The following is a 19,427-nucleotide window of genomic DNA, read 5'->3' on the forward strand; positions in this document are numbered from 1 at the left end:
ATACTAGGTTTTGAAATTGGACAGCCGAAATAGGCAGTGCGGTGGTACCAGTAATTACGCAAATTATAATTTGGCGGGTTTGATTTTTATTACACGATGTTATTCCTTCACCGTGGAAGTCAATCGTGAACATTTGTTGAGTGCGTATTTCGTTAGAAAAATTGGTACCCGTCTGAGATTCGAACACCGGTGCATCGCTCAACACGAATACACCGGATGTCTTATCCGTTAGGTCACGACGACTTCAATAGGCACCATATTAATGAAAAAAGGATATACCTTCTTAGCACCTGGGCCCAGTTTACGAGCACATCTTCGCCGCAATCTTTAGAAACTTCTCCAGTTCCACTCAGAAGCGGCTCATCGCCATCTAAAAAGAAAGTATCAATACGAATTTAACACTAGTCATATTATGTCAAAACATACTTAATTTTATAAATATATAATAAGAGCCGCATGACAGGAAAAATAATAACAATGTATATCATAATTGATATATAAAAATAACTCATTAACGAACGTAGTTTATAGAAACCCTTACCCCGTATACTCCCATAAGAAAAAAAAAATCACCTCAGTTAACATTTACAATGTCTACAAAAAATCTAAGGTGATCAATTGAATGTAATTTTTTATTTTTTTTATTGCACTTGTAGGCAGACGAGCATACGGCCCACCTGATGGTGAGCGGTTATCGTCGCCCATGGACTTCAGTAATGCCAGGGGCAGAGCCAAGCCGCTGCCTACCAAATATTATAGTTTAAATCTATACTAATATTATAAAGCTGAAGAATTTGTTTGTTTGAACGCGGTAATCTCAGGAACTACTGGTACGATTTGAAAAATTATTTCAGTGTTAGACAGCCAATTTATATAACATCACGCTAAGACCAATGCAGGCGGAGCACCAATAAAGAATGTTTCAAAATAGGGGTTTTTTCCCTTTTGAGGGCTTCCACTGCGTGCGCTGCGGAAACGGTTAAAGTTTCGCTAAAGTAATGTATGAGAGAATTGTTCCCCTTTAAAAGATCTAAAAAAAAGTCCGCGACAGCAATATGTCTATATATTAAGGTTGGCTCACTATTACGTTTTATATGCTAACCAAATTTGTTCTAAAATAAAGCATTATTTGTGAACTATTCAACGCGGACGAAGTCGCGGGCAAAAGCTAGTATATGTATACATATATACCAGAGTCCGGTTCGGAGGGCGAGGGCGGGGCGGGCACGCTGGACAGCGGCGACGGCAGCAGGCTGGACAGCGACAGCGGCAAGTTCAAACGGGACTTGTCCAGCTCCCCCTCGGTCTCCACGCTCGCCACCTCGTACTGGAGCTGACCCAGAGGATCCACGGACTGAAAAGGTAATTTGTTTTACCAAAACACGTCATTACGGATCCTCCCGATCCATTAACAGTGCTTTTAAGTACCACAAACACCGGTCACCGTCCTCGTCGAACCCGTCGCTTGCGACGAAGGGCTCGGCAAGAGAATTAACCCACAGACACAGCCCACTGAGTTTCTCGCCGGATCTTCTCAGTGGGTCGCGTTTTCGATCCGGTGGTAGATTCTGCGAAGCACTGCTCTTGCTAGGGCCAGTGCTAGCAACACTCCCGGTTCGAACCCCGTGAGCTCACCTACACGTCAAGGAGAAGCCAAGAAGAGAAATAGCCTGTCAAGGCTATCAGCATACGTAGGAAAAAAAAAGCTGGAGCTCTGGCAGCTGTTAGCAAATTCCATCCCTCCTGACTGAGCCTTTTGCTCGCCCACCTGTCCTGGTGAAACTTGGAAGGCCTCCGGGCCAACAGTAATTTTTCATAGAAATAAAATAAATAAATAAAGCGAGCGTAATATTTTTATCGATTTTAAATCGATTCAGAACAAGAGTAGCTCTGTCATATGTTTGTAGTGAAACGTGTTCGATATTATTTTTAGATTCACATGAAAGTTTAACTTTGTTCACATTATCATTTTATAATATTAAGAGGGTAATTCGAAGAACAATGAATGCACTTACCTCTTTAAGATTAATGTAAAACTGTTGAACGAGAGGTCTTTTCGAATAATACCAAAACCTTTCTGTTGGCGGAAACACTTTCACCGGAGTTTCTATGATCAACCTGCACAAATACAAACAAGAAAGAACATTATAATACAAAAATTACAACTTCAATGATATAAAATTACAATTCTACAAAATAAGACTGTAAGTCTTGAGTATTTTAAACCTTAAAAATAACCGATACAAGGGTCATTGTTAAACAATTTTGTATCGGAGAGTTTTGTCGCGAGTTACTTGTGCTCATTGCTTTATATAATATCCATTAATGCTTAATTGATCAAATGTTATCAAGTTTTAAGTGTAGCTATTAAAAATTTTGTTACTTAGTGCAATGTATTATTTTGGATTTCATATTTCTTAAAGCTACGTACTCATTCTATTTTTACTTTTCAACTACTGCACTGTCGAATGCATCTATAATTCATCTGTCTATAAGTCATTATGTACTTATTGACAATCTGTCAATGTTTTGTATTGATGATCACTTTGTTGGTGCAACTAAATCAATCAATAAATAAACATAGTTCAAGATAGCACTAAGACATGCCAATGATCTTATTAAGCTACAACACCGAACGATCAGTTCTAGCTGAGCTCCTACTTGCCCAAGTGGGACAAGTAGTGCCTCCGCACTGTATCCCGGCATTGTATGAGGTGTCCGTTCGACAGACCCACCTGAGGGGGTCAGGGATGCCCCGTATGACGAGGTCGAGCGCCAGAGACATGTACGCCGGAGCCCCGTCCCCGCTGGCGACGTTGAAGGCCGCGAGTGCGGACTCCCCCGCGTTCCACAGCGCGCACACCGAACAACCCGAACCTCCCGATGAACCGCTCACCTGAATTATAAAAACACAAAGTCACACATCAAAAGTTCCAATGTTATTACAATATCTATACTTCTATATACTAGTATATAAATCTACACTGGTTTTTACGGATGTTCCGTTATAACTACTGAACCATTCATCCGACTGACTTGAAACTTGGTATCCATGTAGAAAATACATGTACTTAATTGATAGCTCAATATTTATATGAGTGTTGGACTCCCTAATAATAATGACAATAAATAATCGTGTTATTTTAAATGCCCAGCGAAGCGGGCGAGTACGGCTATGAACGTTTATACAACGACGGGTATGCTTCTGCTTTTCAATTAATCTTATTATTATTTTTAGACTTTTTGGCGGGAACGCGAGGAGTGAAGTTGTGTGATTTGTTTTATTTTGTCTATTTAGTGTTTCTTCAAGTTTAAATGTGTAATAACGGTGGTTTATTAACTGTTTAATATCTGTGAAAGTGCACAAATGTAGGAAAAGCTGCTGGACGAAACTTCTCGGGAACATCCAAAAAGTCCATTAAAAAATCTGAGTAGATGACCACCATTCTAATGAGATTATATTTCATCCCATATCATCTCATTTCATTTCATTACATTCACTCCATATTATCATCTTTCATAAAAATGAGAATATAAATTAAAATAAGACATGACCTAAAGGTCTTAGTTACCAGGTCATAAAATCTCTTTAAACAAAATTATTATTTTTATTTTGGAACTGAACACTAACCATTTCTAGCAGTCTCATGTCTGAATGTTTAACGCTGCGCCCCGGAGCCAGGAGTATCCCAAAGCATCTTTCGATGTACAAGCCGCCGGTGTAGCCACTCTGAAAACAAACCCAGGTAAATACTTCTCTCTGCCAAATGTAATTCAATCCTCAGATATGATTTCCACTATCTAATCGTATGGATTGAGTTCCGCAACACAATATCTGCATTACATATCGATTTTTTATAAAAATGTCATATAAAAAATAAAAGCTTCAACGGACAGTAAATATAAATCTTACAAAATTTATATCCCTCAAAATTAAAATATTTATCTACTATACCAGTTAAAATTAAGACAGTGAAAACAGACTACCCAAGACTGATGTAAATGGAAGGATTTTATTCAAACCCTATACCCCAGCAGAGGATAATAGGAAAGAAAGGATAAGAAGAAGATCTACTATATCGTTATTACCTGTGCCTCGTCTACTTCAGTCTGAACATTATTAGTGACCTGTTGGACATTGATGGTCACTTGCTTGTCGATGCCACCACGCAGCTTGAAACCGAGACGCTCCTTCGGAACATGGCTAAAAGTTCCCTGTGAAAATATCGAATAAATTCAGTATTTAAGTTGTGATCAAATACTGAATACAATACATATTGAACAGAAATGATATAATATCGTTTTCATTATTGAATTGGGTACTGGGACTGATGAAAATCTATTTTAAAATAAGCGTTATTTTTATGTCACGCAAACTTGAACAGTGACGTAATTCTTCACGTGCATCATGAAAATACTATACCAATTTGACGAAAGGTGGCTTTAAGCTCAAACTTTAAACGCTTATAGCTACTTGTATCTTAGATACACTATTATTTATTTATTTTTTATTGCTCGAGCAGGCAGACGAGCATGCGGCCCACCTGATGGTAAGTGTTTACCGACGCTCATGGACATCAGCAATGCCAGGGACAGAGCCAAGCCGCTGCCTACAGATATATGTATACGTAATATGTAAATACTTGATACTATATATGTATATATCAAGTATTATGATTATAATAAAAACGATACTAGCTACGTTCTTAATTAACAGGAGCCCGCTGTCAGAATGTTCTGGGAAATATTACGGTAGGTTCATTAATGTTTTGGTAGTGAAAACAAATATAGCAAATGTCCTAAATGTTTTTTTACTGGTGGTAGGACCTCTTGTGAGTCCGCGCGGGTAGATACCTCCGCCCCGCCTATTTCTGCCGTGAAGCAGTAATGCGTTTCGGTCTGAAGGGTAGGGCAGCCGTTGTAACTGTACTGAGATCTTAGAACTTATATCTCAAGGTGAGTGGCGCATTTACATTGTAGATGGCTATGGACTCCAGTAACCACTTAACACCAGTTGGGCTGTGAGCTCGTCCACCCATCTAAGCAATAAAAAAAAATGTCCTAAATATGTTTTACCTTAGCATCCGCTTCCTTGATATCAACGGTGCATTCCAATACGTGCATGAGCTGCATCGGTGGAGCGGCGGGTCCGAGACCTTCAATAAGCGAACCGGTCATAGAGGGCGCCGCGCTCAGCTCACCAGCTATTGATGACGTCATAGATCTAGGAACGCGCTCGAAAGCCTTGGCGAAGCAACCTGAATCAAAATACAAAAAAGTAATTCAAGCAAATCTTTATTTTATTTTAAAAATTCTAAAATCTAATTGAATATGCAATTTCGAAAAGGGCACAACTCTGAAAATATAAAATGTTCAGGAAATGAAAAAAAACTGATTATTTTCTAAATCAGTGTAAAATTTAAAATATTAACTTTTGGGATATATTTTAGTGTCAATTAGCAATTGAAAATTACTGGAATTATTATAAAATGGGTGTAGGTAAGCCTCAAAACTACATGTATATGTAAAAACGTATTTGACAAAATATGCGACATGTGCCCTTTTCGAAATTGCATATTCAATTGTTATGGCAGTAGATTAGACCGCCAGAACAGTTCGAAGATTAAGAAGTGTAAGATTTATTTTTATAGAGAAAATTAAACGTATTAGTTCTTTTTTTTTTATTGCCTTTGTATGCAGACGAGCATACGGCCCACCTGATGGTGAGTGGTTACCGTCGCCCATGGACTTCAGCAATGCCAGGGGCAGAGCCAAGCCGCTGCCTACCGCTTAATACTCTCCACGAGCCTCGTTTGAAGAAGGACATGTCATAGCGCTCGGGAAACACCGTGGAGGGGAGCTCATTCCATAGCCGGATAGTGCGTGGCAAAAAAGATCTCTGGAAACGTACTGTGGATGACCGCAGTGGCTCCAGGTAGTATGGATGAACTCTACTCCGGCGGCGGGCGGTGCGATGGTAAAAACGAGACGTTGGTATCATCTCGAACAATTCCTCAGAGCACTCCCCATGGAACATGCGGTACAGAATACAGAGGGAACCGAAGTCCCTCCGCAGACCCAGAGGCTCCAAATAATTCATACTTATTAGCTTATTTTAATTCGAACCGGTTAAAAATATGACTGATCGTGCTGAATAAGTTTATTAAAAAAAATTATAGCATGTTTTGTAGAGCGAATTCTTCTTACATAACTACATTCAGATTTGTATTCATTAAAATGAAATTTATGATCAGAACGACCTAATTTAATGTATTGTTCCGTGTGTACGTACATATTTACTTGTTCGTGACCTAGAAAATTGTAGTCATAGAGGCGTCGGAGATATAAAATGAAAGTAATAATTTCGAGATTCGAACGGTAAAAGTTTATTTTATTTTTATATTGCTTAGATGGGTGGACGAGCTCACAGCCCACCTGGTGCTAAGTGGTTACTGGAGCTCATAGACATCTACAACGTAAATGCGCCACCCACCTTGAGATATCAGTTCTAAGGTCTCAAGTATAGTTACAACGGCTGCCCCATCCTTCAAACCGAAACGCACTACTGCTTCACGGCAGAAATAAGCAGGGCGGTGGTACCTACCCGCGCGGACTCACAAGAGGTCCTACCACCGGTAATTACGCAAATCATAATTTTGCGGGTTTCATTTTTATTACACGATGTTATTCCTTCACCGTGGAAGTCAATCGTGAACATTTGTTAAGTAGGTATTTCATTAGAAAAATTGGTACTCGCCTGCGGGATTCGAACACCGGTGCATCGCTCAACACGAATGCACCGGACGTCTTATCCTTTAGGCCACGACGACTACAAGAAAAGTAATTTTATAACGTTAATTAAATGTTTTCGTGCTTTTCTACAACAAATTTACTGGTAAATATTCGAATAATTCGATTAACTATATGTACTAGTGGTCGCCCAGTAGTCGGAATCCGACCATAATTTTCTATTTAAATTAGGTACATATAAGTTTAAACATTATTATGGTTCTATTGTCAAAGACTTTACTTCTATAATCACAGATTTCGCTACAGCTACACTATAGACAAATAATATTAAACACAACAATATTAATCTATTCTGCACTCCTTCTATATGTTTTCTATAATCTTGAGAAATTTCATACCCCGTTATCCGTGCGATTTTCATAAAATGTTACAAAGTTAATACTTAGTAGTTATATATTATATAGTACACGTATTATATAGATTCAATAATATACTATACAAAAAAAAGGCAAACAAACAGCTTTATCGCGGCGTCGGCGAATAAACGAGAGCCATGAATTATTTTTGTTGCCAATCAAATGGCAACTCGAGCTCACGTCCGCGATCTGATTTTAAATGATTATTTGGAACCAATACACATCATAATTTACGTTGTGGATGTCTATGGGCTCCGGTAACCACTTAGGTGGGCCGTGAGCTCGTCCACAAAACTAAGCAATTAAAAAAAAAACTAGAGCTTGAACTCACAATTAAATTATATAAAGGTTCATATTTACCCAACAAATATCGTACAATTTAAATACTAATATCCCCTTTAAATAGGAATGCATTACTGCTCCGTGCCACAGAACTCGACTGTACAAATAGGAACTATATACAATAAGTTTAACTACCAGGAGAAAACAAATTTCAAAAAAATCAATATCAAACATTCCATAATACTAAACACTTTGCACGCAATCCCGGCTACAACGTAAACAAACTTTAATCATTAAAAAACAATCACCATAGTTCATTAACTTATTCATAAATTAAAATAAATAATAAATTATTTAACCTTCTATTGATTTGAAGTGAAACAAGCACAGTCGATTACATCTGCTAAACTAATGTACCAAAAAAATTATACAGAATGAACGAATCATCTTGATAAGAACACGAGCAATGACGGGCAGATCTCTATTCTAAATGAATACAATTTATTTATAGTACTAATGAAAATATTAAAACTATAACAATGAATTACCCGGGACATATCACATATGAACAAGAGATTAATAGACCAACTTATATGTATAATTATATAGATATATTCCTAACTAGCGACCCGCCCTCGCTTCACTTCGGAAACATTAAATTTTATTATTGATAGCTGAGTCCCGCGATGTTTTCCGCGGTTATTGTCGTACAGCGGGTGACGCCGCGGGGCGAAGCTAGTCTAAAAAAAGTAGCCTAAGCTACTCCTTATATCATCAGCTACCTATCAGTGAAAGTCTCGTCAAAATCGGTCTAGCCGTTCCAGAGATTAGCCGGAACAAACAGACAGACAAACAAAAATTGTAAAAAATGTAATTTTGGTATATGTACCGTATTATATTTATATGCATGTAGTAAAAAACGGTTATTTCTATATTACAAACAGACACTCCAATTTTATTTATATGTTTAGATGTATATTATGTAGATTTTAAACACCCAAATACAGAGCAAACAAACCTGTTCTTCACACGTTTTCCCGAAATGGAAAATCAACGTACGACCCAGCAGTGTGGCGGTAACTAATACATACATTCAAAACTAAAATGTTTTACTGCAAACTAAATGTCCACAAAAGTCGTTGAGACCAGTAGCATGATTGTAGTACATAATATACTTTCATTATGGCCTGCCATCAAAACTTAATGTCATTTGACAGTATTCTTTATACAAATTAATAATGCTTACAATAATAATAATAATGCTTGATGTAAAATGAATAGAATCTACTAAACGATGATGATGGTACATAATATATTAATGATATGTAAATAATACATTAATGGAATTATTTTCTATCGCTATTACAATTTTTACACGACTAACAACTCATTAAGATAAATCATGCCGTACCATCATCATCGTTTATTCATTTTACATCATGCATTATTATTATATTACTATTCAGAATATGAACGTTGTAATTAAATACACACTAATTATCAGTTTAAATATAAATATATAAAAAAACTGTGTCAGTGTTTGTATCAACTGTGAAATGCAGAACATTGAGTCAACTGATAATAAAAGTGTACACCGTTTATATTGAAATCCATTTATATTATTATTTTAATAACTCTTATATTTTTGAGTTACGAGTACTTTTTCTAATATACCTTATCATAACAACAAGCTTCATATAAATAGAGATCAATATACGATGGGCGGTCTTATCGCTAAAACAATCAATTGCAAATAAATTTATGGAATTAACTAGGTTTTAATTGCAATTAAGCCAAATAAACTGTAAAAATTTTAACCTTTTTTTATTGCTTAGATTGGTGGACGAGCTCACAGCCCCTGGTGTGAAGTGGTTACTGGAGCCCATAGACATCTACAACGTAAATGCGCCATCCACCTTGAGATATAAGTTCTAAGGTCTCAAGTATGCCCCCACCCTTGAAACCGAAACGCATTACTGCTTCACGTCAGAAATAGGCGGGGTGGTGGTACATACCCGTGCGGACTCACTAGAGGTCCTATCACCAGTAATTACGTAAATTATAATTTTGCGGGTTTGATTTTTATTACACAATGTTATTCCTTCACCGCGGAAGTCAATCGTGAACATTTCCTGACTGACTGAGGTGGTGATGCCGTAGTTAACAGCCCTGAATGTTGCGCCAAGGGTCGTGGGTTCGATTCCCATATGTTTACTCTTTGCCTTTGCGTTTATTATCTATATATGTATATATTTAAGCGTAAGTATGTACGTCAGTATCTGGTACCCATAACACAGGGAACCCTAATTTGGGGCCGGAAGAGCGTGCATGATTTGTTCGCTGCTATTTATTATTTATAAATCCAATCAATTTGCGCAATTACTTGCAGCACGTAAGAGATACTAATACGCATTTCATTTTGAGGAGTATTACTTAATTTTTCTTGTATGTAACAATTAAAATTTCGACCTCATGTACGAGCGCGGACGGCGATACCATATAGCTATGCATAGACGCTCCAGTAACCACTTAACACTAGCTGGGCCGTGAGACAGATCACAGACACAGACGACTCAGAGTAATCTATACTAATATATAAATCTACAGTGGTTTTTCCGGATGTTCTGTTATAACTACTGAAACATGCATCCGATTGACTTGAAACTTGGTATCGATGTAGAAAATACATGTGCTTAATGGATAGGCTAATATTTATACGAGTGTTGGACTTCCTACACCAGTTGCGGGGGCGTTAATGATGGGAATCTTTGTGGGGGCGAGAAATAATAATGTTTATTTTAAATGGCCAGCGAAGCGGACGGGTACAGCTAGTCGCTAATAAATACCGAAACCTACATTTCAAATGTACGTACCAAATTCAAACAAAATAAAACTACAAAAAAATCCAATCAATTCTCAATACGCGGTCAGGAACATTCACGTTAACAGATCACTGCACAGGCACACACAATTCACAACGAATCAATGCGGCTACAATCTCTCTTGATAGTTCGTATACTCATTTGTTTGACGTGTACGTATCAATCCCACAACATTACGTCACGTGTTCGACAATGTTATTATTGTTTACTTTCGAAGCACGTGAGAATTTGTACACACAGAGTGCCTAATCTTCAAAATCGGATTTTATTTTGCCTTTGTCCTTGAAATAGCGTAGATGGCTTAGTTTGTACTGTCATTAGAAGCAGTTACCTACATTGAATTACAAAAGTATCTATTTACGATGGTTAGGTAGACAAATTGTCTTATTAAACTTGCTTTTATATATATTTTGTGTGCTTAAAATAACGCATGCCTTGTTTTATTTTTTTGGTTACAATTTAATCTAAGCATACAGGTGTTTAATTAAAAAATAATAATTTTAAAACAATAGCCTTTTCGGTAACACTATCGACCCCTTTAAAAAAACTCTTAGCAAAACTCCGGATTGTGTTTTAGTGTTCAAAGTCTTTTGATAAAAGTGTATAGTTTTATTGCCATAACAACATTAGTCATCAAGGTTGGTACAGTCACGTTATGGTGTATTTTGGTAATCGGTTGAAACAGGTGGGCCGTAATCAGTTTAAATAAATTCTCTAAATGGATAAGCATGCTTTTGGTCGATGAAGTTATCGTATCTTTTAGGTGCAGTTCAACAAACTGGAATGGATCACTGCTTTGCGAAAAAAACAGTCAAGGTTATAATATCTGCCCATGCTGGCTCACAATAAGCCCTACCACAAGTAGACAACAAAAAATATCTATAGAAAACGACATTAATACACACTAATACTAAGGACTGATGATGAAGTTAACTAAGCTCGATTCTGAAAAGTGAGCGGCACGATGAAGAATTCTTCGGGTGCAAAAATTAAAAAAAAACTCACTTGACACTTGTGTGACAGCTTCAGCGATGTGACAGCGGAACACGTGGCACCTGTACACTGCGGATTCCTTGGTCTCGCCGTGGGACCAGGTGAACGCGAAGCACGAAGCGACCGGCGAACCGACCGCGCCGCGAGCGTAGAACGAAATGCGATTGACGGCGTAGCGCGCCATCACGCTATTAGAATCCGCCTGGTACAGCCTGAGAGACATGAATCGATTACGAAAACGTGCCGGCGGTCAATGCTGCACTTAGGGATCAAAATTAGCAATTGATTTTTCTTTTTCGAAAAAGGAATGTGTCTCAAAATATTAAAAGATAACTGTAAGTTACTGCACTGAAATAACGTTAGCAGCAAGCCTTTTAACATCAATGCTGCTTTAATAAAACGCAGGCTTTTTAAATAGTGTAATTGTTGAGTAGAAAGTTTTATACAAAATTAGGGGCCCGCTCCGGCTCCGCTCGGATCTTTAACAAAAATTTCAACGACGTGGTTTTATTTTTAAAAATAAAAGGACCCTTATTGCGGCATAACTATAATAGTTAGATATATGCTGTCGAGACACTTTTTGTAAATAATAATGGTTTCTACAAAGTCGTAGTACATTATTTTATTCTCCCATCGATAGTTTTCGCAGGGCACGCGATGTAAAGAATATTTTAGGTAATTTTTTTACACCTTGGGTTACATTATTGGAGATGTAGAAAGGATCAGTAAATTAAAAAAAAAAAAATTATGCCTCGGAAATAGTGTAGCTTCCAAACAGTGAAAGAATTTTTCAAATCGGTTCTAGTTTCGGAGCCTATTCAACACAAACAAACAAATCTTTCCTCTTTATAAAATATGTGTTGAGATAGTATAGATAAAACAATTTTTTTAAATTTACCCGTACAGATTTATACTTGCGTGAATATTTTTTATAGATTGTTGACTTTTCTTCTATATTATAGTTTAGTGGCGGGTAAAATCGGAATCGCCGATAAATCGATAAATCGAATACGCCCTCCTCGTATCATTATCTATAGAAAATAGATCGATAAAATAACTTACACAACCAATCCCTGCGAACACACAGGTATCGATATCGACACTGCGATCCCGTCCCTGCTCTCAGGCATCGAACTTAGTTCCTTCATAATCCGCTGGATGTCGCTTTCGCACTTCGGATCCGAAATGTTCTGGGCTCCCAGGTAACTGACGCCGCTGAACACTGTGCATTCTTGATCCACATCCGAAACTAAAACAAAATGAAGGATAACAATTCTTGACAGATAAACAAGGTACTTGATCTAAGATGATACTTTTGTTGTTTCCTTAATAATTTAGAAGAACAGTTTAATGCACAATTTTAGATTGTTATAATTCAAAGACTTCCTCGGGGTCGCGGCAACGTTTTTCTGTTTTTAATTTTATGTTATTAGGGTTTATTTTAGGCAGATTAGTGTATGTATTTGCTGAGACTAAATTTCTTAAGTTTCATGCTTTTAAACACAGTCTAAACTAAAGCTTTTTTTTTCATTGCCCATGTAGACAGACGAGCATACGACCCACCTGATGGTGAGTGGTTACCGGCGCTCATGGAAGTCAGCAATGCCATGGGCAGAGCCAAACCCCTGCCTAGCGTTGAATACTTTCCACATGCTTCGTTTAAAGAAGCACATGTCATAGCACTCGAGAAACACCGTAGAGGGGAGTTCATTCCAAAGCCGGATGATACGTAGCAAAAAAGATCTTTGAAAACGCACCGTGGATAAACGCAGTGGCTCTTGGTAGTATGGATGAACTCTACTCCGGTGACGGGTGGTGCGATGGAGAAGAAATCCTCAGAGCAGTCCTCAGCTATTATAATTCGAATCATAAACAAAACCAGATACCTTCATCGTCGCTCTCTATCGGCTTCATATGATCATGCTTCTCTGTTGGTGACGGTGTGGACGTATCGGCAGATGGCGAGCCATCGACCATTTCATAGAACTTTGAGCCACCGACCAGACGACACGAATCCTAGAAGAAAAACCAAAATGTTGACTGCTAACTAAAGTTAATGCCTTCATGATGATCTATTACTAAGAAGGCTATTAATTAACATTACCTTAGGACAATCCAGCCTCTAAGGTTTGGAACACAAGTTTTCGGTATTCTATTTTTTTTATGTAGTTTCATGCTCACGATCGACCTGGTTTTAAGTGGTTACCAGAGCCCATAGACATCAACAACGTGAATGCAGCCACTCACTTTGAGGGATGCCTTCAAATAACGGCAGAAATTGGCAGGGTGGTGGTACCTACCCGTGCGGAATCACAAGACAGTGCACCACTACTAAGTTAATTCAATTTAGATCTTAGTTATGAAAGCTGTATATTGTTTCGAATAAACAGTAAGTTTATTTGCAAGTCACGCTCATCATCATAATCTCAGCCTGTCTACTGTCCACTGCTGAACATAGGTCTCCCCAACTGATATCCAGTGCGGCCGGTCCGTTGCCACCTGCATCCAACGTGACCCAGCAATTTTCTGCAGGTCGTCGGTCCATCTGGTAGGTGGCCGTCCTACACTGCGCTTGCCAGTACGTGGTCTCCACTCGACGATCTTTCTGCCCTATCGGCCGTCCGATCTTCGCGCTATGTGACCTGCCCACTACCACTTCAGCTTGCTAGTCCTACGGGCTATGTCAGCAACTTTGAATCTTCTACGGATCTCCTCATTTCTGATTCGTTCTCGTAGAAAAATACATAGCCCTCTCCATAGCTCGCTGCGCGACTTTGGACGAGAACACGCTGTCCTATACCAATCCGCATCATAACTTCGATTTTCCTTAACTTGTTATTAAGGTTTCCCATTACTTGTAAAGTTAATCTCTTAACAGAATTTTCTGAGGTTTCCGAATGGTACATTCAAACGAGAACGTTTATTGTACTTGATTAAGAAAACTATATTATTATAGTGACTGTATTCGAAGTGTTAGGAAGTGTAAAAATAATTAAATTGAGTTAAAGTCTAAAACGTCTTCGACTATTTGTTCGTTATTTATGTTAACAAAATAATATAATATATATAAAAACGGACACACATGATAATGCAATTTGCAACTTGAATAAAACAATATATGATAAAAATAAATAAACAAAAATGATAAACCATAGTTTTTTTATCAAGAGAAACGACAAATTTGCGGTGATTTAAAATTGTAACCAATATAGCAAAACGCTACGTCATTATTAATAATTTATTGGTCCTACCATAATATACAAAGTCAAGAAAAATATAAGTATTTATGTAAAGTACATACTCTAATTGGTTTCTAATTCTATTTTTTTCGATATAGAAAATACCTAGTTGACTATTATAATAATTGTATTGTAATGTTTATCTAAATGTAAGTGGTTTTATGAACATGTAACGTTATTAAACGAATAAGTACCTAGTTCCTATACATTTTTACCTCCTTTTATTGCGTGAACAAGAAAACAAAACAGTAAAACAAAAAAATCAAAAGAGATTTGTCAGATGTATGAAGGATATTCTATTTAGCAATGGCAAGTTGTAAATAATTGTAATTTTGTTTTCAATGGCCAAAGCTATGTACATTAATATGGATTTGCTGAGTGCACATACCATTTAGATTGCAATCCAGATTAGATCTAGGTACTACTTGTACGATTTAGCTAATATGTACTGTAATTATTGTAATTTGTTTTGTGCTTCAATAAATTAACAAAAAAAACGTACTTAGTTAAGAATTGAGAATCGTCGTCTTTGAGAAATGCTTTTATATTGATGTTACACAAAAACAAGCGCAAATTTGAAAAATTTTAGTGCCATTATATGTCACTTGCGTTTCAGATTTTTAAATCTTACTTTTAGGGTCCTTTTTGTGACCGTAAATAAAACAGCAGGCAGTCGAACAGTAAGAAACAGTTGTAGATTGGTTTTTATAATACCAGAATCGAATAAAAACGTACCACAGAGAAAGACAATTCGTCGTTTTTCCTTCCAAATACCAAACAGCGATGGTTATATAAGATAGGGTCGTTGCCCTACATTTCTTGCAACATTGTAGCGAGCGATATTAATGGCCAGGAGCTGCTAAAGTTCAGCTTCTCTTTATTGTCATAATATTTGTATGTCAGCTACGGCAGTCACAAATATGTAGGTAAATGACAAATAAGGAAATGTCATCGGACGCAACGATTCGAGATGTTACTACTACGATAAGCATTACGCGCGTTGTAACTTATTAATGCATTTCCAACTCCGAATAAGTCTGGTAGCAGTGTTGACCGCCGTTGCTCCTCCCTCTTTGGAAGGCACAAGTTTATTGGATCTTTTACTAACGCGTAAAAATGAAGTACCTACTTTTTAAGAAAGTACGTACCTACTTAATAGTTGTTGAAGAACAATTTCCATGCTGAAGAATTAATATGCTGTATTAAAATATCAAATTTGTTGACTAGCTAGACTAGCTGAATTCGTAGTGCCTCAATCGATAAATAAAAGACAACAGGAATCCGTCCGACGGGGGACACATCAAAGAAAAAACTAAATTGTTATTTTTATTTAATTCCCAGCATTTACATATTTATCTACCTTTTAAACCTTCTCTGGACTTTCACAAATAATTCAAGACCAAAATTAGCCAAATCGGTCCAGCCGTTCTCGAGTTTTAGCGAGACTAACGAACAGAATTCATTTATATATATAGGTATATATAGAAGATAGAAGAAGATAGAAGATAGAAGACAGATATACAACAGAACTGTGACTTCGACCTCATGTACCAAGATGGGTGACGAAATTTACTTTGCTGTACCTATGGTGTCAGGCAACACCAAATCGATCGTTACCTCGTTCGCCTAAGAAAACAATAAAAGCCTAATTTTGGCTAGCGATGGGCAGCTGCTTTGCGTGCTCCTCTTTACCATGAACAATGATGAGCACGTGTATGTGCCTAGGCACGCAGAGAAACTTACTACACACAGTAATACTAAACGGAATCTTATCACGTTATTCACATTTAATGAGTTTCAGATATTTCAGCGCTATTGCGAGCGCCATGATCAATGGTAGACTACTGGGGGTCAATATCGGTAAAACATTTAATGTGAAAATCATGGTAAGAACTTGTTAAATAATAGTATATGTAATTTATTGTAGATAGCCGCGGAAGATTAAAACAATTCGAAGCTACCTATTGGGCGCAGGAATGATATCGCGCTACCTACAACCTTAGAGAGTAAGACGCCACTTTATCTCGATCCGAATTCGGTCTCGAAGAATATTAAACATTTAGCTAAAGAGCGACGAGGGGTTTTAATGGGGTTCTACACTTACACCCTAGCGCAATAAAGGGCGGGATTCTATTCGGCGATTTTCTTCCGCCCCTTCATGACGGCCACTAACCTTTACCTAAGTTTAATACCTTTAATAAAACACAAAACAAAGGTATACTTCAGGTTTTTACTTAGTATTTCGAATTAAAGTTTCTGTTTCATTTATTTTTTATTTTTTATATTTCGACGTTTTCAGTTAGGTATTTGATTTTTTCTCGTGGACATGTTGTGAATAATACACCCCCCTATGTCATTCATAGAACTAAGGAAAATCTATTGACACTTCTTATGTTAAAATCCGTCTAAATGTTTCAGGTTGTAGGTTAACACATACACTCAAAAAACATTTCGGTCCTTCGGCAGTTGGGTAAAAACGGGAAAACCACAAAGTGGAGCTATATCCTCTTCATTTGTATATATTTTTATTTTATATTTTTGTCTAGATTGGGTGGACCAGCTCACGGCTCGTCTGATGTGAGGAGGTTAAGGGTAAACTATGAACTCTCAACTTCACATAACATAAGATCGAAGTCCCAATCGTATATAAGACTCTTTTAATTGAATATAATATCCAATTTTATTATGTAATCTATTTAGAGTATTATATAATATGCAATGTGTAAATTTAATGAATTTTATTTAAATTATTTGACTATTCATCACTAATGACACTAATCATATAATATGCATAATATGGCAATTTAATAACTTTAAAAAACAAACCTTATCTAAATGCAAAACTCGATCCAAATCTTCAGAACCAACCATTTCTGAAATACATGTTTCTTTTTCTACAAACTAAAATTGGTCGTTTAAAGATATCCTAAAATTCTCAAACACTTTTACCTTTTGTAAAATCTGGGAGTTTCTTCCATGTGTCATTTTCTTAAAGTATATTTTGAAATTACACCTTTTCCAACAATTTTTATTTCTTGATCATGTTTTTGACTAAATCCCACTTAGTTTAACCTGTTCTTTGTTTTTCTTGTATTGTAAATCCAGATTATAATTTAAAAATAAATTCACAATCAAGGATTCTCTAACAAACCGTTCCCTTTGGTCCACACGACTTAACTACAATACGTACGTGTAGAATATTAAACAACTATCTTCATAATGATTCATTCGACCAACGCAAAACTAAACACACTGATTCGCTCATATAACAAGCACGGGTTATAAATATTATTTTATAAATGTGTCATACTTGGTAGCTTTTTCAATAAATACTGATTTTTAATTTATCACGATTGCTATTATAGCTTTAGTGGTACTGTGTTCCAATATTTCGCGCTGAAACAAATTAGGTGTTGTGATTGGCTGGAACGCAAATGTTTATTTCCGATCTTTTCACTATTAAGTCTAGCGCACAGTTAACGCACTGGTTTTTACGATCATTATCTCTTTTTAACTATGAAAAACCAGAGCAGTAGACACTAGGCTCAAGAAAATCAATAATTTGGAAGAAACTAGTATTTTCTACACTTAAGGCTAGAATGCTACTTTAAGGACTGAGATGTCATAGTATTAAATATTACATAACTTATGTACTTCGAAAATAGTAGCTCTGAGAGTTGCATTAACTGTGGAAAAACGTCATTAGCAAAGGAAAATAGAGAATCGACCTAACTTGATGAGAGACGAAGCGCATAACAGATAGAAACTCCCGGTGGTACGGCCCAATCAGAATTTTCGGGCAGAAATTTCTGGACACAAGCTGAATGTGAACACAAAGCTAAAAGACTAAATATTATGATAACGATTGTCAAACGATATTCATTATTTTTGTAGTTGCGTTAAAGGTCATTTTCAGATGCCTCTTAAAGAAGAGGATCGCCGGACCTGTGCTCGCCGGACCTGTGCCTATGAGAGTACCTAACTCCACTGAAACATTACATACGTTTTTAATTATTTTTATTGCAAAGATAACTGAACTACCTCAAGATCCATCTTATATTAAATTGTTACAAAGGCCCATAGAGCGAGGGCTCGACGTGAATGTAGCCACTTACCTTGTGGCATGAGATCGAAGATTCAATCACCATGTATAATGGCTGTGCCCCATCAAATAGGGACTTATGAAATGTTACGAGGAAATAGGCAGGATGGTAGTACCTACCCATGCGGAGGTATAATACGTCCTATTGTCCACCTCCTACTGCGCAAATTGCAGTTTGACAGATTTTGATTTTTACTATTCCTTCATCGTTGAAGCTGTTCTTGAATGTGCTAATACATATTTCCTTAATAAATTAATAAGTACCTTATTACGGAATTTGAACACCGACATAGTAGCATAGCTTGATAAGAGTACATCGGCCGTGTCATCCTTTAGGCAACGAAGACTTCAAACTCGATCACATTACGTGTTCTTACATAATAATATATTGCGTTATTTTCAATGTTAATCGTATATTTAACTTGTACATAGTATTTATTTTCCGTTATAGCAATTATTAAAAAAAAAACCAATGGGTAGGTACAATAATTCTTTTAACGTTCTTATCGACACATTTCTTATCGCACGTGCGTAATTAACAAACCATGTTACATATGAAGTTTTATAGTAAAAGTTAAGCGTTAGTTTCCTTGAGACCAAATAAAGATACGATTTTATTTATATTTTACGATTATTTATCCTTTTAGGCATAAATAAACAGGATGAGCAAAAAAAAGCCTTTGATTCGTTAATATCGTGCATTCACAACATAAGTAGTTTTAGTTTTGTTCCTTAAATGGCGGACAAGCTGAAGGCCCACCTG

General features: G+C 36.8%; 1 protein-coding gene across 7 annotated transcripts in view; it reads right to left on the minus strand.

Annotated features, from left to right (window-relative positions):
* LOC101741355 (rab GTPase-activating protein 1-like) overlaps nt 1-19,427 on the minus strand; it is a 43,629-nt gene that overhangs the window by 16,106 nt on the left and 8,096 nt on the right. For 4 of the 7 annotated variants that reach the window (XR_009974959.1, XM_004928574.5, XM_012692472.4 and 1 more), the window contains 10 exons: nt 13,210-13,339; nt 12,386-12,572; nt 11,336-11,535; nt 5,077-5,258; nt 4,090-4,215; nt 3,632-3,730; nt 2,736-2,896; nt 2,016-2,118; nt 1,192-1,354; nt 280-370 (listed from right to left, as the gene is read on the minus strand). Coding sequence is in view for 6 of the 7 variants with exons in the window: in XM_004928574.5 (XP_004928631.2) it covers nt 280-370; nt 1,192-1,354; nt 2,016-2,118; nt 2,736-2,896; nt 3,632-3,730; nt 4,090-4,215; nt 5,077-5,258; nt 11,336-11,535; nt 12,386-12,572; nt 13,210-13,339 (1,442 nt within the window). In the remaining variant the exon portion in view is untranslated. Of the gene's footprint in view, nt 1-279; nt 371-1,191; nt 1,355-2,015; nt 2,119-2,735; nt 2,897-3,631; nt 3,731-4,089; nt 4,216-5,076; nt 5,259-11,335; nt 11,536-12,385; nt 12,573-13,209; nt 13,340-17,511; nt 17,812-19,427 lie in introns of those variants that run through there. The other 3 variants (XM_012692470.4, XM_062672428.1, XM_038015844.2) reach the window with 2 other exon arrangements.

Source organism: Bombyx mori, chromosome 15, assembly GCF_030269925.1.
Source record: "Bombyx mori chromosome 15, ASM3026992v2".
Taxonomy (NCBI): Eukaryota; Metazoa; Arthropoda; class Insecta; order Lepidoptera; family Bombycidae; genus Bombyx; species Bombyx mori.